The sequence below is a fragment of the Barbus barbus genome (assembly GCF_936440315.1).
Source record: "Barbus barbus genome assembly, chromosome: 2".
NCBI lineage: Eukaryota > Metazoa > Chordata > Actinopteri > Cypriniformes > Cyprinidae > Barbus > Barbus barbus.
The window spans coordinates 30,379,082-30,401,962 of record NC_136730.1 but is presented as its reverse complement, the minus strand read 5'-3'; the positions used below and the strand labels follow the sequence as shown (position 1 = coordinate 30,401,962).

At 37.2% G+C, this 22,881-nt stretch overlaps 1 protein-coding gene across 1 annotated transcript; it reads left to right on the top strand.

Moving 5' to 3' along the window:
- Nucleotides 1–630: 630 nt before the first annotated feature.
- Nucleotides 631–22,236, top strand: ttc17 (tetratricopeptide repeat domain 17; the record flags this gene model as incomplete). The annotated part of the gene is made up of 25 exons (XM_079433054.1): nucleotides 631–840; nucleotides 1,160–1,249; nucleotides 1,387–1,556; nucleotides 1,643–1,754; nucleotides 2,485–2,616; nucleotides 3,115–3,224; nucleotides 3,385–3,532; nucleotides 3,742–3,881; nucleotides 5,577–5,737; nucleotides 5,930–6,042; nucleotides 6,686–6,832; nucleotides 7,544–7,659; nucleotides 7,773–7,923; nucleotides 8,062–8,133; nucleotides 9,064–9,288; nucleotides 11,106–11,292; nucleotides 11,956–12,090; nucleotides 13,385–13,647; nucleotides 13,744–13,894; nucleotides 19,398–19,518; nucleotides 19,606–19,765; nucleotides 19,878–19,961; nucleotides 20,458–20,577; nucleotides 20,676–20,819; nucleotides 20,908–22,236. 25 exons carry the CDS (start codon nucleotides 631–633, stop codon nucleotides 21,037–21,039), a joined length of 3,594 nt encoding a protein of 1,197 aa, XP_079289180.1. The 3' UTR covers nucleotides 21,040–22,236.
- Nucleotides 22,237–22,881: the final 645 nt, after the last annotated feature.

The following is a 22,881-nucleotide window of genomic DNA, read 5'->3' as shown; positions in this document are numbered from 1 at the left end:
ATTGACTTTTTTTCTAGTATGGGTTTTAATAGTGCTGTCAAACGATTAATCGCATCCAAAATAAAAGTTTTTGTTTACATATTATATGTGTGTGTGCTTTGTATATTTATTATGTATATATAGATACAAATACATGCATGTATATATTTAAGAAAAATATGTTATGTTTATATAATAAATATATATATATAATATGAAATACAAGAATATAAATGTATACGCATGGAAATATTTCCAAAATAAATGCAGTATGGGAGTGTATCTATATATACAAAATAAATATACACAGTACACACATATATTATGTAAACAAAAACTTTTATTTTGGATGCGATTAATTGCGATTAATTGTTTGACAGCACTAGTTTTTAATTATGTTATACTTATACAATGTTATTGTTATCTGGTATCAAAAATTAAGGGAATAAATTATAAATTAGTTGCATTGACCTTGACTATAAAAAAAAAGTAGTTTAAAACAAGCGTTTTACGCAAATGACATAACACTGGTTATTTTTATTTTTATTATTATTTATTTGTAACTGGAAAAATAAAATGAGTGGCGAATGTTTGGGTTTGTTTATGCGGGCGGGGGCGGAGTCACTCTGCAACCCGGAAGCAGAGTGGTGAATGACGCGAACCATTAGGGTCGAATGGACAGACGGTAAAAAGATGGCGGATGACAAGAGCAATAGCATAGGCAGTCATTCCACTAATAAACGGTTCTGGAGCCCATCCGTTCGCGGAGCGGCGGTGGTGTTTGTTTGTATACTGTTGACCGAGCCTGCGCGAGCCACCACGCACTGGGTGGTGACGGAGGACGGCAAAATCCAACAGCAGGTACGCGACTGTGTCCTGTTTAGTCACTCTCTAGACCATATCAACGGTTCCCAACAGTAGCTTTCTAATCTGATTGTTAGTCTCTAACACTGCTTTATCCAGCTGTCAGGCGGATGCGTGTGTCGATCTCAAGTGCTGACGGCTGTTGTCTGCTGCATCTCTCGATATAACAGCGCACTAGTGTGTAGTGATTCATTAACACTGTCCAGATCATCAGCCTGATTTAGCTTCTTGATGTCTTCTAATCTCTGTCCGACAGTGAAGCATGTTTGCGCATTGATTTTGCCTTTGCCTTTTTCATGCTCCCTTTCGTTTCCAGGTGGATTCTCCTCTTAACTTGAAACATCCCCACCATTTAGTTCTTTTCATGCAACAAGAGACTCGTGTGAACTACCTCAAGAAGTTAGAGGTGATGTTAAGCCTCACATTCATCATAACCTAAAATGATCTTTTACAATGTACTTTGTCTTGAAGAAGGCAGCTCTAGAAGTAAAGGTTTGCTTCCCTAATCACTTGTCTGACAGTGAGTTACTGTATGTTTTGCAGAAGCAACTAGTTGCTCAGAAGATTCACATTGAAGAGAACGAGGACCGGGATACTGGTTTAGAGCAGCGACATTATAAAGAAGATGCTGACTGTGTCACAGCTAAAGTTCCTCTGGGAGACTTGGATCTCTATGATGGCACTTTTATATCCCTGGAGAGCAAAGACATCAAGTAAATGCTCGTGCTTTTTATCTAATTATTTTATTTGTTATTATTATCAAATAAGTCAATATGGCTTTATTTTTGCGGTTTTCTAGTCCAGAGGATTTTTTGGATCAGATGTCACTTTTACCTCCAGACCTGGAAAAACCTGACTGCGCTAAAATTCTCGATCTCCCTTACAGCATTCATGCATTTCAGCACCTCAGGGTGAGTGTTTTGAGTGCTTTAAGCTTTATAGATGCACTACTGGTTAAAAGATTTTTAAGTGTTTTTAAGTTTTTTATGCTCATCAAGCCTGCATTTATTTGATTAAAAATACAGTAAAAACAGTAATATTGTGAAATGTTATTACAATTTAAAATATGTTTTCTATTTTAATATATTTTAAAATTTAATTTATTCTTGTAGTAAAGCTGAAATTTCGTCAGCCATTACTCCAGTCTTCAGTGTGTCACAATCTTTCAGAAATCTTTCTAATATGCTGATTTTATATGCATTTATCATTAAATAAAAGCAGCTTTGATGAACAAACTTCTTTCAAAAACATTAAAGATTTGAAGAAGAAAAATTTTCACTGGAAAATGTACGAGTGGGGACTTGGTTCAATGCATTGTTGATTGGATTGTGAGATGTGGGCGTTGCCTTTAAAAGTGGAGGCAAATGAATGTGAGCTTGCAGTGTAGGGTTTAAACGGACTAAATGATTGGAGACGCCCTGCATGCGTCATGAGAGAAGTCTGTGGTTTTCACTAGAAGGTCCAGTTATGTGATTTTGTTTTTACATTATGACACCAACAAATGAAACATGCAGAGATTAATTTTTCACATTAAGATTTATAAGATGCATTTAGAAAAATATAAAAGTGATTTTTAATTTCATGCCAACTTTACTCTCAAACATGGGCTCATTGTTTTTTTTGGTTTTTTTTCTCTCTCAGGGTGTACAAGAGAAGCTAAACTTAACATCACCCTTGCTTTCAAAGGATGACCCGATCTTTACCTCCCTGTCTCTTAAGCTGGGACAGAATGTGGATGAGATTGGGCATCGGATACACCAGGCCCTTCTAAAAGTAAGTTGATTTGCTTGATTTCTAAAGTTCAGGGTTTTCACAGTCATGGAAAACCTTGAAATGTTGCAGCTGTGATTTCTAGGCCTGGAAAAGTCTAGTATTTTCTATAGTGACTGGAAATCTTTGTAGTTATGTTCTCCTAATATAAGATTATTGTGCTTCATAAGATGAAACCCAGCACTAAAATGCTCAGTAAGGAACTTTATTAGCTTTGTGTCACAAAGGCATCTTTGTAAATCAATGCTAATGAATATTTTTATGGCACATAAAGTGCTTTACTTTGAGCATCTTTGTTTAGAAAGCCAAGTCATTCTTCTAACCGCAGTAAATGTCAGGAAGTTTTAAAGTTGCATGATATATCAGTACCATACTTTTTCCTTTATGGTTCAGTTTTTCCTCTAAGTTGCAGTTTTTAAAGGCTTGTAGATAATAGCAGGAGTCAGCTGAAATTGTAATTTCTCAAGATTAATGAAGACTTGTTTTTTCTCACTTTCTAAGAATTCCTCTTCATGGGTGCTTTATAACTTGGCCTCGTTCTACTGGCGGATAAAGAATGAACCCAGGCGAGCTGTGGACTGTGTGGTCCGTGCCCTCCATTTTTCTCCAAGGTAAAGTGAAATGGCACATGGATACAAATGGCAGATGTATAGTGGGCATAGCTTATCAACAGTGAAATCAGCGTTTCGTCACCTGCACAAAGACTTGTATATGTAAAACAACAATAAGTTGTTTTACATAAATTTACATGTACTTCCTCTCTTTTTGCAGGCAGCACAAAGATGTTTCTCTCATCAATATGGCAAACATACTTCACAGAGCGCACTTCTCAGCTGACGCCGCCATTCTCGCCCACGCTGCTCTGGATCTCACCACCGATCTCCTAACCAGCCATTACACCCTGGGCAATATTTACGCTGTGAGTGCAGCGTTTTGAGGAAGAGGGGTGGTTTCTGAAAATACAATTTTTAAATGTTTTTGAACTTCCTCATAATCCTCTGTTCACATACACTTTCTGCTGGACAGGAAATGGCAGTTATTCTTTAGTATCTGGTTTCCTTGTTTATATTAAATGACACTCACTTCCTTGTTGCATCTCTCGCTCCCTTCCTCCTGTCTCTCTGCTAGATGTTGGGGGAGTATAATCACTCCGTGCTGTGCTATGAGCAGGCCCTGCAGGCTCAGCCGCGCTTTGAGCAGGCCCTGAGGAGGAAACATGCCGTCCTCTGTCAGCAGAAGCTGGAGCAGCGGCTTGAGGCTCAACATCGGTAAGACAGACTATTTGTTTTCTCATTGATTGCTGTGACTTTGACTCTCTTTTTCTGTGCAGTTACTCTGAGTCTCATTAAGAAAACCATCTGAGTATGGAATAGCTTTTATCCTAATATTGAATGGCTCTTGTTCTTTCATTGATGGCGTATTTCTGCTGTTCATTTTATGAAGAGGAATTCATTATGGATCACTGCAGGGGTCTTTAGCAGGGTTGTACTACAAGATGGCTAGCAATTATATAGTTCGATCTCAAGCTATTTTTACGTATAAAAAGAAAAATGCATTCAGCAAGGATGCATTAAATGAGCAAAAATACACACACATACGTACGGCAACGATTAGTTCTGTGAAACAAAGCAAAACGTATTATAATCACTGATGCTGTCTACACTGGATACCGTGCCGCGACACGACAAATCCCCTACAGAAAACTGCTTTCTATTTATGACATATTGAGGCAAATTTCAAATGATTTTCAACGGTCGCGTCCAGTGTAGACAGACTTTAGCTGTTGCGGCGCAGCATCCGGTGTAGACATGGTGTAAGCCTTCTTTTGTTCCGCAGACGTTTTCCAGACATGAAGACAGTTCAAACTATTTTTAGCCTTATAATCCTCTGAATGCGCACACTAGATGATTCGAGCAGACTGCGAGACCGCACACTTGAAGATTGAAGGAACGATTTCACAGTGACATGTGATCTCATGGAGACTTGTTTGATATTTACAATTTGAGTTGGGCGACGCTCCGTCTCGATCGGGAGCAGATAAATAATCGTAATGACACCACACAATAGAGGATTTTTGGACAAAAAAATCGTTTGAGACAAGCTGCGAATCAGTCGGGCTTAAAATCCTCTAGTGTGCGGCCAGCCTAAAGCGTATTTGAAAAAATGCATACCCCACCTTTAAGCAGCATAGCTTTTTTTCAGCATTGATAATAATAAGAAGTGTTTATTGCGCACCAAATCAATTAGAATGATTTCTGAAGAATCATGTGACACTAAAAACTGGAGTAATGACTGCAGAAAATTCAGTTCATTCATAAATAAATTTTTCACCTTTTTTTTTTATTATTGTGTATTTTATAAAATCCAGCCTTTTATGATTTGTAAGAGACTTAAAAAACATTTTAAAAAATCTTACCGACCCCCAAAGATTTGAACAGTAGTGTACATTAATATGCTTCTTATAGATTTTATTAAAGGCCAGTCTAAAAATTTGGTTTTATACAGCTTGCTATGTTTTATACACCAGTGGGTCCCAAGTTGGTAAGATTTATTTTATGTTTGGGGCGAAAAAGAGAACCACAAAAAATTATATTTGTAACGGGCAATAAATGATAGTGTTTTCACATTAGAGGTTTGATTAAGCAAAAAGTTAGATTTGTTACATGTGGAAGTCGACTTACAAACTAAGAACCACACATTATGCGTTAAACACAAAGTGAAGTGTCATTGTAAATGTATATTTTGTGATATTGTGTAAATTCTAACACAAAATGTTGACCGTATTTGGGTAGTTACACCAGATAAACATAATCCAAGCAAAGTGATAGTGCTTTCCAATTGTGACATTCAGACTTAAGCATTTGTTTTCTGGCAGTGATGATAAATATCTTGCAGTTGTTCTGTTGTTGACAAGGAAGAGGGCACAAATGAGTCTTTGAGTTTGTCCCTGACTCTTTGTCCAGGTCTTTACAACGCACCCTGAATGAACTGAAGGAGTACCAAAAGCAGCATGATCATTACCTGAGGCAGCAGGAGATGCTGGACAAGCACAAGCTCATTCAGGAAGAGCAGATCCTGCGAAATATCATCCACGAGACTCAAATGGCTAAAGAAGCTCAACTCGGTTAGACTGCATGTTTTACCTTTCAATTCCAGTCATACAGTTTCTGTAACATAGACCCACAAACTCAAGATTGTGCAGTATACTGGATAAACAAGTTTCGCAAGCCTGCCAGATCTAGTTGGCGCCACGTTTGCTCTCTTCCCCTCTTGATTGCATGAATGTGTATAATAAGACTTAAATGTTTTGTTTCAGGAAATCACCAAATGTGTCATATGGGCCAGCAGAAGTTCACCCTGCACTGCCCATATGACTTGCCTGTACGCTATCACCGTGGAGAACTGTTTGAAAATGTCCACTACATTCAGGTGAAACTGAAAACACACTGTTTGAATTATTTTGCTTTGTGTGTGATGAGAATTAGAATAAATATTGAAGTAGTTTACTCTTATTTCTGCACAATAAAATATTTAGCTGAACTTGAAAAATGTATATTCATTATTTAAATGCCGATGAAATTCCAAAATTTTACTTTTGCATGTCTAGAAAAAAACACTTAAAATTAGTCAATTAAAATAAGAAATATCTTGATTTTTAGTTGTTGTAGCTTATTTAAATTCTTGGATGCTTGAATCCTTAAGGGCTCCTTAGGATTGTGTGGAGGCCCCCTAGTAGACCCTGGCCCTCTGGTTGAGAAGCATTGGTCTATAAGTAATGCCAGTCCACGAATTTCAGTGGACAAGCAGTGTTTCTTGTAACAAGAGTGGAACATATTATTGTTTTGTTTGTGTGTCCACTATACCCTACTTTGACTGCTTGCAAAACTATTTTTGTATGCGGATCAGGATTAAGAAAACGGAGTAGTTGAAACTGACTTGTTTGTAAAATGATTGTATGAAAGCAATAATTTACATGTGATAATATTGTTGATATTCAGTAAAACATCAGTCCTTAATGTTACATTGCTTTAGTGTCAATCTCCTCTTTTTCTCTGTGTGTGCGTGTCTGTAGTTTGGTGAGGAAGTGTCAGTCGCCAGCAGTGTTGCTCTGGTGTCCGAGTTGAGTGTGAATGAGAGTCACAGTCCTCAGCAGTCCTACACTGTGTCTATAGGACGGGAACCTGCAGCCCACTGGGACAAGGAGACCACCTCCACTGATGTAAGTGTGTTTTGATTATTATTTTTTATTTTTTTTTGGTAAACACTCCTATTGTTAACCGAAAACAACGGAATTGTCCTAAAATGTTAATTAACACAAATGCATGTGGAGTTGTTGAGAAGTTCCTGCCAGACACAGATTCCATGTTGTACTAATTATTGGCATATTTATGGCATGTATTTATTGTGTGGCATATATTTATTTGTAAATATAATGTTGTTTATATGTTAGAGCACAAAGGTGTATACATGCCATGTTCAAATTATTGTAATTATGAGATTATGACTTGTAAAAATGTTTCCATTTCCTAGTCAAACTCATTAATAAAACTTTTTGAATTATACAAGAGTTCTGACTTCTACCATATGACAATTGCAATGAAAATACTCAAACTGTTGGAAGGTTTAGCCATGAAATGGGAACTTGGAATAAAAGTCATTCAAGTATAATCTTAAAAATAAACGAAAGACATGATTAGAATACAATTTAATGTAGCTAGCATGGAGTTATCTAATTTCCTGTTAAATGTGATGAATACCCTAACATTTTATCAATAAGGCATGTTTTATGGTGGTTTTGTGATTACTCAAATTACACAGATTGATTTTTGCACTATTAGTGTTGCCAGAAAAATGGATCATTTCTGTATTATCTATATTATCCTGTGTATTATATAGTAGAAGTCACATTCTGTTTGTTGTGTGTGAACAGGGAAGTCATACGGTGCTGTGGCCCAGGAGGTCAGACTGTGCACAACAATTCCCCACAATTCCCCCTGTGCACCTACTTCCCACCTATTACCTGCCACCTGAATCCCGCAACTTTAAGTAAGACGTGGCACTGTGACATGAACACTTATATTAAATACAGTATGCAGTCACAGAATCACACACTCAACCCTTCAACATGTAACATGTCACCTTGTTATCTTTGTTACCAGGGCTCTGAACATCCTTTTGGAGAGCAAAAGTCCTCCATCATCAGCAAAGATGCCGGACTGCAGCTTTAAGAACCTTGTCACTGCTAGAGACCCACTGGACTCTCTGGCCTGGGCCTTAGAGAAGGAGCTGCCTGATCCACATGCTGCTGAGGTATGAGCAAGCTTACTCAAAACGGTCATTCTGTACCACACCCTTAGCTTACCTGGGCTGTTTGTGCAGGTAGAGCTATTTAGTGTGTGGGAGTGTTGTGTTTTTTCAGGTGAGTCATTCTGTGTTTGTTTTACGCAGGTGTTGCTGAAGCGCAGTGGTGGGAGGAGTTTGGAACAAACTGGGGCGCTGATTGCTCAGGCTCTGGACAAGGTAAAAAAAATAATGGTTACATGGGGCTCATGTTGAGTACATTAGCAATTGCACTATTTGCTTTTTGTGGATGGAGTGTGTGGATCTTATGGAAGTATGGTGTAAGTGTAAAGTACAGATAGAATGGAAGAATCGGTAACTTTATAATGAACATTTGTATGATATTTTTTTCCTATACAACATTTATAGTGACTGTAGACCATTAAACTCAGAAAAGGACAAAAAAAAACATTATAAATGCTCCATAAAATTTGCCATTATGACTTGTGTGTTAAAGTGTAAATAATATGAAGTGTTCAGAAGCCTTATGATAGTTTTGTGTAAGGACTAGACTCAAATGTAAGACACTATTGACTGATTATCGTTATCTCGGCTGCAACTTTGAAATCATACACAACTACACATATTTTGAAATTTAATTTTTAATCACAGCCATTACTCCAGTTGTTCTTTTTTTTTTTTTTTTTTTTTTATAAATTTTGAAAACATTTGTGTTGCTAAATGTTTTGTGGAAACATTTTTTTCTGCATATTTAAATGAATAGAAATTAGAAATAGAAATCTTTTATAACAATGTTGAAGTTTTTACTGTCAACTTTGATCAGTTTCATGCATCTTTGCTGAATAAAAATATAAATTTCTTTGGGGAAAAAAAAATGTTGATTAGTGCAATGATGCTTTTATAGTACTGCTTTGGCCTTTTAGGATCTGAACAGCACATGGTCATGACAATGATTTCTATGTGAAGATTCTTTAAAAGTTATTTTTGTGTATGTTTCACTGAAAAAAATATTGCAACTTAATGAGCATGAGTAAATAATGACAGATGTTTAATTTTAGAAGTTGTTAGCTGCTCATAATTGGTTGTCAGATATTCTGCTTGCAACATTTGAATGTAAAACTAGGATTTGGGAATGTCCTTTTCTCTCAGATGAGTGGGCCGCGATGGATGATGCAGAATGAAGCAGGTCTTTTCTGGCGTGCTAAAGGAAATGGCACACAAGCTTTGGCGTGTCTGCGTCAGGCGCTCCATTCTGCCCCTCCTCAGCACAGAGACATGCCTCTGGTCAACACTGCTAACCTGCTGCTGCACTACGGCCTGCATGACGAGGCCCTTGAGCTGCTGCAACAGGCCCTGCAGATCAACTGCACAGAGGTATGCACTGACACTGAGACCGTTGAACACCACACATTTTCAGTGCAGACTATATTACTACTACCACCCAGTTTACACTGTAAGTGATTACATAACTAGGTTGCAGTGTAGAGAGCTTGCTGATTACGAGGTTAATTACAATCTTATTTTGACATGACACCTATGGAAATATTCCTCTGATGCCACGGATGAATTTAAATGTCAGACATACAGTGGTGTTAACTAGGGCTGTCAATTAGTTAAAATATCTGATCACACTAATTAAATAATTTGCTTTTGAATGAATTGCAATGGAATAAATACAACCCAAACACATTGCATGGTTTTGACAGATGAAAGCTTTTAAAAGAGGCTGTAGTTGTCAATATATTGTTTATTATCATTGGCTATATCATGGTTATTGATATGTATTATCAATGGCTACCTTGTGGCCAAACTAATCAGTGCAAAAATATTGCACAAAAAAAGTATACATTTGTGTGGTTTGAAAAATCTGACTGTATGCTTTCATATGCTGTTGATAAAATTTACGTTATACTCTAGAGTATGCATAGAAACTGAAGTATACCTTGGGCTTTACTCATTTGATGATTGTGCTAGTTGCTCTGCTGTAAGTGTGACGAGCTGCTTGTCAGCTTACTGCAGACTTGCTTCAAACTTGAATTTCTCATATTTTTCATTTATATATGGGTCAGAGGGCGTTCATTTGATCAAATAATTTTCTTTGGAATATATCGCACTAACAGGTTAAATTGACAGCCCAAAGTATACATTTATTTCACCCAAAAATGAAAATTTTCTGAAAATGACTCACCCTCAGGCCATCCAAGGTGTAGTTTAAGTTTGTGGTCACACCTTAGTTTGGGAACCAGTTCTCACTAGTAGCTAATTATTAACTATCACTTTTGCCTCAAACTCCTAATTTGCTGCTTAATAATAGTTAGTAAAGTAGTTGTTAAGTTTAGGAGGGGGTAGGGTTAAAAAAATCTAAAATATGGCCATGTTGAATAAGTCATAAATATGTGCTTTATAAGTACTAATAAACAGCCATATGCTAGTAATATGCGCGCTAACAAGCAGCTAGTTAATAGTGAGAATTGGTCACTAAATTAAAGTGTGACCAAATTTCTTTCTTTCCATTTTACAATGGATCAGATTTGGAGATAAATTTAGCTTTACATCACTTGATCACCAATGGATCCACTGCAGTGAATGGGTGCCATCAGAATGAGAGTCCAAACAGATGATAAAAAAATAATATGCTAGCAATCCACACTACTGCAGTCCATCAATCAATGTCTTTTGAAGATAAAAGCTGCATGTTTGTGATTAAACAAGTTCCTCATTAAGACGGTCACTTCCAACTTTAGCTTCCTATTAATATTTGGTTCTAACCAAAGGTCTTTACTGGGTGAAGCATTATTATAGATTATGAACTCGGTAGACTCCATTTTTGTCAGAAGCGATTGTTTAAAGTTATAGTGCCTTAATGATTTATTACAAAAATGCAGCTTTTCACTTTACAAGATGTTAATTGATGGACTGGATTTGTATTGATAACTTCTGATGTTTTTATCAGCTTTTTGAACTCTCATTCTGACGGCACCCATTCACTTGCAAAAGATCTATTGGTGTACCAGTGATGTAATGCTATATTTCTACGATCTTTTCCAGTACAAGCTTACATGTATCTGCATCTTTAACGACTTCAAAACATAAATTAAAATTTTACAGATTTAAATTTTTTTAAATTCTGCTGTTACAGAGAAGCTTATTAAGTGACAAATGTATCTTTCTCTCTCTCTTTTTCACACCAGCCTCACACCCTGTTAAGTCTGGTCAACATTCACCTCTCTCAGGGAAACCTGACTGGCGCTCTGGCCGTGTTTCGTCGGTCCCTGATTCTCACAGTTCACTGTCCCCAGTGTCGTGCCAGCCTGCCTCTAATGCGCTGTCTCCAGTTTTACCCCTTCCTTTACAATCTCCAGCACCAGGCCTGTCCATGTAAGTAACCTCCTCCGTAAACCTGTAGGACCCTTCCAACAGAACCGAGAGTTATTCCCCCAGACAGCTACCCCACTTCACCTTCCTCCATCACTCACTCTTTCCTCCTCCCTGGAATGGCAGCCTCAGCGGCAGAGTACTCGGAGCTCTTTTTATAGCCAAGCACTGTAATCTTTGAGCCGATTTTAGACTCTTTACCGTTGCATCTTCTATTCTGGGTTTGCTCCATTCCCTCTTCTGCTCCCCTTTTCTCTTCTCCTCCGCATCCTGCACTGCTCCCCTTCTTTAGCTCAGCTCTCTCTCCCCTGGCACTCTTCTGAGTGAGAGAGACTTTGAAATAGCGAAGTCGTGTCCTCAATAATTCAGGGCACTGAAAATAGCACAGGCTTTATTTAGATGCCGCTGCTCTCTGCAGACAAAAATGAACTCATTGTCCTCTTCTCGTTTGGGGGAACTCTGAGCTATTGATTTAGGGATTAATATGGCAAACCCCTTTTGAATTAACACACTTTTCACTTATACAACAATGTGAATGGTGAATGTGTGTCTTAAGTGGCTTCTGTTTCTACCTTCTTATAAATAATGCAGTTGTATTGATTTGAAAAATCTAATTTAAGCAACATGTGAGCTGAATTGTGTGTGTGTGTGTGTGTGTGTGTGTAGCTGGCTCTGGCTGTGAGGCAGAGGAATACACAGAGCTGGAGGAATGGGACACGGCCAGCAGCAGCAGCAGGCAGGAGGCCTGGGACACTGATGCCATGCCTGTGTCTGCTTTAGAAGACTCTCTCCTCTTTGAGAGTAAGATTAATAATGAAGCTAATGGGGGCTTCTTTCTCTGTGTTGGATGTTTATATACAATACAGTGGACTCAGTCCAACATTCTGAGACCATTAGCAAAAATACTTCTATTTTGCATTTATTATTAGCATAACAATTTAAGTGAGTTCACAATTCCATTAGTGACTTAGAAATAGCATTAAATCTTAAATCTCTTATTTATTTGTATGTTTATTTTTTTACATTATAGCATTATCTTTTTGACATCCTAAATCTATGTTTCAAGGTTTAAATAAAATTTTAAATCCCAGATTTGCGGTCTCAGACTTTTAGACTTGTATGTCTCCTCAGAGAATTGGAAATGTTGTGACAGTTGTCAGACAGAATTTGACCTCATCAGTGTGTGATCACATTAGCAAAATTTCTGCAAAAAGTTGTCAAAAAATAGGTCAATATTGTGGCAATATATGAAGCACATCTCTCACAGAATTCACTTTTATACCAAGTAGCTTTCTGTTGGCAAACGTGGTAAAATCGCACAACAAACTTAAACTTGCTGTGAAATCTGCATGTGGAAATCTTTTGCTCTCATGTGAAATTCACGCGTTGTGTGGATTCCTATTAAAAATGCTTGTATTTCACCCATTTCGAAATACAGTAAGCTGTAAATGTGACCACACATTTAGGGTCTTCTTAGGGACCGCATACAAAATCTGTGAATTTGATCTCTTGATCATCTCTTTTTGATTATTTGATCTGACTACTAAAAAGTTAACTTTACCTATATTACTTATCAATTGAAATATGTAATTGCAATTTTTATACAAAAACCCAACAGATTGTATTTCATGTTTTATGTGAACCATTTATTAATACAGTGACAGTCACATTCCCCATGCTTTATGAACTTAAACCTATATTAATTGTAAGCCTTTGCATGTTAAAATTGACATTTTTACTCCAGATTTAATTTAAAAATGTGTGAAAAAAGGCTCTGTGATGTGATGAGTGTAGTGAGGCCATGTGATATAGCAATATAGCTTAGCACAATGTTAAAGATTTATGGTTGCATATTTTATACGGTCTCATTTCATGTTGTTTCACTTACTATTTTTAAACAACAGCTGGCAGAATACATGCAGGTTTTTTTACAAACAGTCATTGTCAGATTGAGGATGTCAATCCACATAGAAAAGAATGAATTAAATCTTCTGAACAAGGACTTCTGCTTAACTCCTGTGTGCCTCTAAACAAGCAGCACTCTCACTGCTTTCCTATTTACGTTTTCTCTCTGTTACTCTCTCGTCTTCTGCAGAGGTTGTGGTGGACAGCAACGGTTCAGGGGAGGCAAGTGGGCAGGACAGGGTCCTAGAGCAGAAGACTGACGGGGTGGAGGAAGAGGAGCAGGACTGGCGTCTGAGAGAAGAGCTGATAGGAGCATTTGAGGGGGCTCTGGACATGAACGGGAAGACAGGGGACCTACGGGGTATCCGCGTGCTGAAAAATGACAGGGTCATGGGGGCGAGAGGGGGAGGACCCTGCTTTGGCAACTGTGAGGATGATGAGGGAGCTGAATGGGTACGTTTCTCTGTTAGAATGTTTAAGAACTTTTTGTATTCAAAATCAAGAAGAATTTAACTTTTTTTTTGTTTCCTTTTCTCTTCATTTCTTTAGATAACATTCCAGGTGAAACGTGTGAAAAAGCCCAAAACCGATACCTCGGAGGGCTGGGTGGGAGAAGGAGATGTTCGTCAGGGTGAACCTGCAGCAAGCAACTCCATCCTTGAGATCAGTGGACCCACAATCCCCTCGCCTGGACCCTCAGGTGCTGAGAATGAACTGCCTTCCTACATGACATTTAGTATTATTTATATACACTTATTAATATTTTAGATATTTTAACTTTTAGTTTTATGTTTTCATTTTTAGTTTTAACAAAATTAGTATTTTAAATCCATTTCTGTTGAACTTCATTTTAATTTCAGTTTTTATTTTTAGTCATTTTAGTCCAGCTTAAACTTACTTTCAGTTAGGTGCCAAGGCAACATTTTATGTTTTTCATCTAATATTTGTTTTATTTAAGCTTTATTTCAGTAAACAGAAATGATTTTTATGGTTTGTTATAGGGGGGTATATTATAGGGGTTATACCTCAGTTTTGATGTCACGGTTCAGTACAGTTTCGGTACAGCAGGAGGAAAAAACTAATCATAAATTGATTTTTTTCTTTTATTAAACAATGGTTTACTGAATGAATTGCTCTAAATAAATTCAGTTCTAATCACAGGTGGAAAGTAACTAATTACAAATATTTTCGTTACAGTACTTGAGTACATTTTTTAAAAAAATTCTACTTTCTTGAGTATAATTAAATTATGGTACTTTTAATTGAGTAGAATAAAAATAAAGTATTCAACTTTGCTACATGTGTACATATGTGTTCAAACCATGCTATGCTTTGACTGTCAATCACCAGTGTTGGTTGATTTATTTGTCACTCAGATGCGCGTAAAATAATTTTTCTGTACCCACACTTTGGATGTGTGTTCCCATGGGCGAAGAAGGAAGATAGTCTATGTATGACCAGATGATTTATTCATATTCAAAATGAGACCATGTGAACATTATGGAGCGCAGAACCCTCTCATGCAGTGTATGTTTCATTCATACTCAAAGCCAGAGGGCGCTGTCACGCAGAAAGTACAAAACGGTCTTGTAGAAGTAATAACTTGTGAGGTGCAGGAAGTCCCAATATAGACCAAGGCATTCCGCTATTTCTATAGCAAAAAAAGAAAAGGTAATTTCCAGGAAATAAATAAAGTATATGAGTAATGCATTGCTAATTGACACAACATTTATTACAGTATAGAAGCTATTCCTTATCTATGCCTTGTGTTTGTATAAACCAATCATAAAATTGTTATTAGGAAAATACAGAAGAAAAAAATTATAGAATGCAAATTATTGGTTATCGTCCAGCAGTGTATTTGATTTCTTAGCCAATTAAAAGACATAAGAAAAAATAAAGCCTGTCAATTAGGCAAAAGTCGGGGGGAGGGGTTCTCTCCCCTCACTTCTGAAATGATGGCTACGCCCCTATGTGTGCAGTACAGAAAACAGTCGTCTTCTGCTTGAGTGGTTCAAAGTCCTATTAAAATATGCACAAAGGAATCGATAAGAGGAATCAAAATTTTCATTTTATAACAAGTAGACGATTCCTGACCTTAAGCGTCCTATTCCAGAATTGAAATCGATTTTGGATTCCCATGCCTAGGTACGGGTTAACATGTTAAATAAAAAGCTTTTTTGTTCAACCGAAAATGTACCTGGAGTCCACCTTATAACACCTTATTGCTATTATAATAAACTACATTTTAATGTGATTTTAAATCATTCAAGTCAAGAAGACTTGTGTGCTGTTTTCTCTGCTGCTCACACCGTGTAAGTGTTCTTTAGCCTGTTGATTTTGATTCATAGTGTTCAGCTAACAATGAAATATTTAGCAAAAAGAGTTTGAATAAATGTGAATATCTTAAGATTTTTTATTTATTTACTTTATTGGAATCTAAATTTAATTAATAAGAATCAGAATCATTAAAGTTAAAACGATGTCCAACTTTACCCATACCCCACATTATTTTTTACTGACACCTTTCTATTCACACCGTTTTAAACCCTCATTTCTTTGAAAACCCCTCACTTACCCTTCTTTTGCTTTTGCCCTTCTTAAAACAACCACATAATCTTACGTGAATATGTGAATGTACTTTTCAAAATTAGTTGTTAAACAGTTTGTTTGCTTAGCATAGCATTAAACATGACAATTTATGAGACTAACATCGTTTTGCCCCAAAATCACTATATAACTTCTGTCATGTTTGAAACAATTAGCTTTTGTGGTTCTATGTTGCTTCTTATCACAGTGAGACACAAAATATTATATAACTTGTATCACAGTATAGAATTATGTCAATTTTTTTTTTTTTTTTTTTTTTTTTATATGACATTTGTTTTTTCAGAACAAAGGTCCAAAAGTAAAACGATAGTATGGTATACTAGTATGCGGTATACTATATCTGCATGTTATTCAGCTGTATTGTCATCTGATGCATTTGTCCATGTAAGGGATTTTCTGGAATATAAGTTTAATACTTCTATGAGTCTCACTTGTGAAACAAGCATTGTAGTACATGAGTGTTTAATTCTCCGTAATGCTCACATGCCCTCATTTTGGGTAAAAATAGAAAAATAATAGTAAAGTACTTTGTAACACAGTAACTTGAGTAGTTTTTCAGCAAGCTACTGTTTTACTCTTACTTGAGTCATATTATTTTTCAGTACTTGTACTCAAGTAAATTATTACTTAAGTAGCAATACTTTTACTTGAGTACAATTTCTTAGTACTCTTTCCACCACTGATTATAATTAACATGTTCTTAGTGATAAAAATCTACTTCAGATTCTGCTCTAAACTAGGGAGCCCTTTTACATTACTATAAGGTTACAATTAACAGCAGAGCCCAAACTTAAATTCAATTGCAACCTGAATTCCGGAAATGTTGGGAATTTTTTAAAATTTGAATAAAATGAAAACTAAAAGAATTTTAAATCACATAAGCCAATATGTTATTCACAATAGAACATAGAGAACTTAACAAATGTTTAAACTGAGAAATTTTACAATTTTATGCACAAAATTAGCTCATTTCAAATTTGATGCCTGCTAAAGGTCTCAAAATAGTTGGGAGGGGGCATGTTTACCATGGTGTAGCATCTTCATTTCTTTTCAAAATAGTTAGAAGACGTCTGGGCATCGAGGTTATGAGTTTCTGGAGTTTTGGAATTTGGTCCCATTCTTGCCTGATAGGTTTCCAGCTGCTGAAGAGTTTGACATATTTTTTGTTTAATGAAGCACCAAATGTTCTCTATAGGTGAAAGATCTGGACTGCAGGCAGGCCAATTCAGCACCCAGACTCTTCTACTACGAAGTCATGCTGTTGTAATCATAGATGCAAACTCATCCAATGAGACAGTGTTTTTATGAGGGTGGTACGGGGGGTGGTCTTACAGGGTAAATAAAGAACTGGGGCTGGTTGTAGACTGGTCATAACTTTTTATATTCAATTATGAAAAGGTAGACTGGTGAAAGTGAAAGTGAAAGTCGTGACGTTCGAGTATGGTGACCCATACTCGAAATTGGTGCTCTGCGTTTAACCCATCCAAGTGCACACACACAGCAGTGAGTAGTGAACAAATGCACACACACACACACACACACACACACCGTGAACACACACCCGGAGCAGTGGGCAGCCATGCTGCGGCGCCCGGGGAGCAATTGGGGGTTCGGTGCCTTGCTCAAGGGCACCTCAGTCGTGGTATTGAGGGTGGAGAGAGCGCTGGACATTCACTCCCCCCACCTACAATCCCTGCCGGCCGGGGACTCGAACCCGCAACCTTTCGATTACGAGTCCGACTCTCTAACCATTAGGCCACGACTTCCCCGCAAAAAATGGTCTTATTTGTATTGGAAAAGTAAGCCTGATAGCCACTTGGCAACTGCTAGTAAGTTTTCTATAGTATTTTCTTTACTAAACTATGTCTAAAAGTGTAATATTTTATGTATTTGAGGTCTGAGATGTGGGAACAGTGAAGAGAGAGAGGGCAAACATTTTGCATTTTAGGTCAGCATTGCCATCTAATTAGCCAATTGTCTTAAATAGCCCGCATAGCACTTCATCTTTTATAACATGGGATTTTGACCAAATATATTCAGTCTTGATTTTTGTAAAATGTTGCAAGATGTTATTTCTTATTTATTTAGTGAACATTTTCAGTTTTTGACAAGATAATAAAATATTTGTAAAAATATCGTAAAGTACCTACAAATGAGCATGTATAACAAATATCTTTAAAAAAAAATCCAGCATGCCCCCGGTTCTCACCTTTTTTCCCCCTTACCTGTTTGCATCTCTGTGTAATAGCTGCAGTATGTGGTTTTGCATTGTCCTGCTGAAATACACGAGGCCTTCCCTGAAATGGACATCGTCTGGAGGGGAGCGTATGTTGCTCTAAAACCTTTATATACCTTTCAGCATTCATAGTGCCTACCAAAACATGCAAGCTGCCCATACCGTATGCACTTACACACCCCATACCATCAGAGATGCTGCCTTTTGAACTGAACGCTGATAATACGCTGGAAGGTTTCCCTCCTCTTTAGCCCGGAGGACGCAGCGTTCATGATTTCCAACAACAATGTCAAATTTGGATTCGTCTGACCATAGAACAATTTTCCAATTTTTTACAGTCCATTTTAAATGAGCCTTGGCCCACAGGACACGACGGCACTTCTGGACCATATTCACATATGGCTTCCTTTTTGCATGATAGAGATTTAGTTGGCATATGCAGATGGCACGGTGGAATGTGTTTACTAACAGTGGTTTCTGGAAGTATTCCTGGGCCCATTTAGTAATGTCAATGGCAGAATCATGCCGATGAGTGTCGTCTGAGGGCCCGAAGTCCCTTACGCACAGAGATTTCTCCAGTTCTCTAAAGTTTTGGTGATGTTATGCACTGTAGATGATGAGATTTGCAAAGCCTTTGCAATTTGACGTCGAGGAACTTTGTTTTTAAAGTATTCCACAATCTTTTTATGCAATCTTTTACAGATTGGAGAGCTTCTGCCCATCTTTACTTCTGAGAGACTCTGCCTCTCTAAGACATCCCTTTTATAGCTAATCATGCTACAGACCTGATGTCAGTTAACTTAATTAGTTGCTAGATGTTCTCCCAGCTGAACCTTTTCAAAATTTCTTGCTTTTTCAGCCCTTTGTTGCCCCCGTGCCATCTTTTTTGAGACCTGTAGCAGGCATCAAATCTGAAATGAGCTCATTTAGTGGATAAGTGTACATTTTCTCAGTTTAAACATTTATGATGTTCTATTTTGAATAAAATATTGGCTCATGTGTTTTGAAAGTCTTTGTTTTCATTTTATTCAAATTTAAAAAAACGTCCCAACATTTCTGGAATTCGGGTTGTACCATTTCATTTTAACTAATAATTAACACTCAAATTAAAAAAATTGTATGCATACATGTCTTTAAATTAACTTCTAAATTATACAATTTCTATTTGTTGTTGCGCATTTATATTGAACTATTTATTGCGTAAAGAGCCGAAAGACCCTTACCAAAAAATTTCAGTGCAAATACGTGTACCGTTACACCCCTAGTTTGTTAACAATAACAGCGCTGACACCGAGATGGTTCTGCTAGCACTGTAGCTGCGAAAGGCTTCGTGACGTAATATTTTATGTGTCTTTAGAGAGATGGAAGGACTACAGCAGTCTGGGTTGGCCCGGTCCAGAAGAATGTCAGCGCACGCGTCGTGTGGACCTCGCAACTGTGGCTAGTACCTGGCTGGCTGTGTCTGCCAAGAACATAGAGTAGGATATCATTCTTATAGTCATGCTGTTGGAATACTTTTATAGTGGGCTCTTTTCCACTAACATATGATTCTGAACTCCTCACAGTATCACAGAGCATATAGACTTTGCTACACCGCTTCAGGAGCCAGCAGTGGAGCCGGTGTGTAATGCCAATCTCCCTGCCAGTATGCACACACTGGACCATCTGAGCGGAGTGGCCAACCGCGGAGGCATTCACTATACTGGAGAGAGTCAACTCAGAGAGGTGTGTTTTAATCTTCTGTTTACAGCTGTGACTGATTCTGCTGATCTGAAAAGTTCTGACGTTTGTGAATGGCTGTTTTTTTTCTCATCTCATCCTCATTCTTCTGTCACAGGTGTTGCAGAATCTGGGAAAAGATAAATTTCCCTCACAGTCTTTTGAACAAGTGGGAACACGTATTGCAAAGGTGTTGGAAAAGGTATTACACTGAGTGCTTGTTCTAAGAATGTAACTACAAGTGTGGTCACATGCTCTTTAAAAGTTGCCTTCAGTTGGGTTAAAAAATAGTCTTTTTATAATCTAAATGAAATCGTAACAGTCTGGATTTTGCAAAGACCTGTGCTACTTTTTAAAAGTTTAGGGTTGGTAAGATATTGTAATGTTTATGAAAGAAGTCTCTTATGTTCATCAAGGCTGCATTTATTTGATAAATATAGTAGAAACAATAATATTGTAAAATGTCACTAAATTTTTAATGTGCTGATTTGGTGCTCAGTGTTGATTATTATGTGATTTTAAAAACAGTTGTGCTGCTTAGTATTTTTGTGGAAAATAAGATTTTTCAGGATTCTATGATGCATGCAAGCATACTTTATGACTGTTTGTATTTCTAGCTGAGAACAACTCAATGGAAAGTTTGTCAGTGAGTAATAGATTGTTCCATTTCATGATCTGGGTGATCGTTTATCTATTAGAATCAGACGTCCTGGGTTCTGTCCAGCATGGCAGCATTGTACTGGAGGGTGAAAGGTCAGGGAAAGAGAGCCATCGACTGCCTCCGCCAGGCTCTGAACTACGCTCCTCACCACATGAAGGTTCAGCCCGTTCTTCTACTACATTTCGTCTCCGTTGGTTGGCCTGTACAAAAGCAAATCTTACTGCAAAATATGAATGTTTGTTTCTGTTGTGTTAGGATGTGCCTCTCATCAGCCTTGCCAACATCTTCCAAAATGCGAGGCTATGGGAGGACGCCCTGACTGTGGCACGCATGGCAGTGGAAATTGCTCCTCACTTTGTGGTTAACCATTTTACTCTGGCAAATGTTTATATAGCTATGGTAAGTGATTTTTTTCAGAGTCTTATGAGGAATTTTATTGATGTTAAAGGATGACTGTTTTTAATATGTACTTAATATGTCTTCATAGGAGGAGTTTGAGAAGGCCATGCATTGGTACGAGTCGACTCTAAAACTCCAGCCAGAATTTGGGCCAGCCAAAGATCGTCTGCGCACCATCCAGTGCTACCTCCTCTCCAAGAGGGACCGGCGAGCTCCCTGAGGACACAACAAACACACATACACAAACGTAACATTAACATACTCCTTAATCTTAGCTATCAGTGAGGAACACGGTGTTTGTCTATTTGTTGTCTTAATTTCATAAATATAGACCATATCATTACTGTTTATAAGGTTGGCGTTCAGTTGAGCTATGAAAACGGTTTCCTTTTTTTCTGATCTTTACGAAAATTTCATGATGTTGTTTTTTGGCTTAAGGGTTGTTTATTTCTAGAAAACATCTTGATATTCCTATAAAGGGATATTTTGGCTGGGCTCGAGATTCAACGTTTGAATGGGTCGGACTGTATTTGAATGCTATTTTTTATTTTAACACTAATACCAATAATACAATGCATCTTTTAGTCTCACCATATTCATATGTCCCCCTCTCTCAAGCAATAGCTGCTAGGTGTATAAAGGGTGTCTTAAAATGTTATTCAGAATACAAATTGTTAAAAGAAACACCTGTAGTCTTTTACTTTACACAACCATTCTCAGATTTAGTGATGTCTAATGGTAATACTGCAGGCTGTTGTATGCACTTCTTGTATCTGCCATCAGAGCAGACTGAAGTATTTGGTACATCCTCCTGTTGGTTTTTTGTTGTTGTTGTTTTAGCTAAAAATATCCAATACTGCAAACATGTGGAAAGGAGAATTTCCCCTGATGGTTTACTGTACTGCATTCAAATTTAGCTGACATGGAATAAATCATTAGCGTTCAGGCTGAAGACAGAGCCACTGCAAATATTTAAAGTAAACAAAAGATCAGTAGCAAAAATGTATTTTTGAGATTTTAACGTGTGTTTTCCTTTCAGTTTTCAAAAGGGACCTTTATTAAGATCGTTTTGCTCAAAGTTATAAACACTTCCATTCACTTTACATGGCACAGCTGAGCTATTGACTCTTAAGATCTGATCTGTACTGTCCTATTTAATATTTAGAAAGTCAAGATAAACATTTCTGTGTCCATAGTCTATATGAAAGCATACAGGTTCCTCCGAAATTAAAGTGGACATGCAAATTTTAAAAACTGGTTTATGATTGTTTTCGGATGATTTTACTAAATTAAACTTGAATCTCATTTCAGATCTATTAAGCGTAAAATATAATTTTTGCTAATGTGTCTCTTTTAAAGGATCTCAACAACCTTGTGAATGGGTCACATTAAAACAAATCACAAAATCAAGCCTCTTAAAAAATGTAGAAAAATGGTTATTGGGATACAAGATGGATATGTTTGACTTTTTAATACATGTTTAAAGGTTCGTTTTTATTGGCTGTGGAGGTGTATGCTATAATTCACGCTATCCTGTTTTTGACCACAAGGTGGCTGTGAAGCCTTATGACATTCAATACATGAGGACATGCCATGATGATAAACATACAGACATACAAAGGTTATTTTGGAGACCTACTATAAGATATAATGTACTGTATAATGTAATACTAAAAAAAATCATATTTATACATGTTAATGGCTATAGATTTTTAATTAACAGTTATAGGTTGTAATTGTTCCTATAACATACACTCTAAAGTTCTCACTTCTCAGTAATCAAATACGTGTTATACTAGATCAAAATATAATCATGATTACATATACAGAATATTTTGGATTTTTTTGCTACTACGAAATATGCTAGCAGCACCACATCAGCAGATGGACTTGATAAAAATAGACCTCGATAGATTTTGCTTGACACTCCAGTAGTAACACCAAATCTAGTTGAGTGCCACACTTATAGGAGAGCCCCCACCTACCCAGCCCCATCAAATCCGTTTTAACCAGAGCCCCGCCCCCTCTCTGTCAGCTGAATTAATTTGATACTATTTTAGAA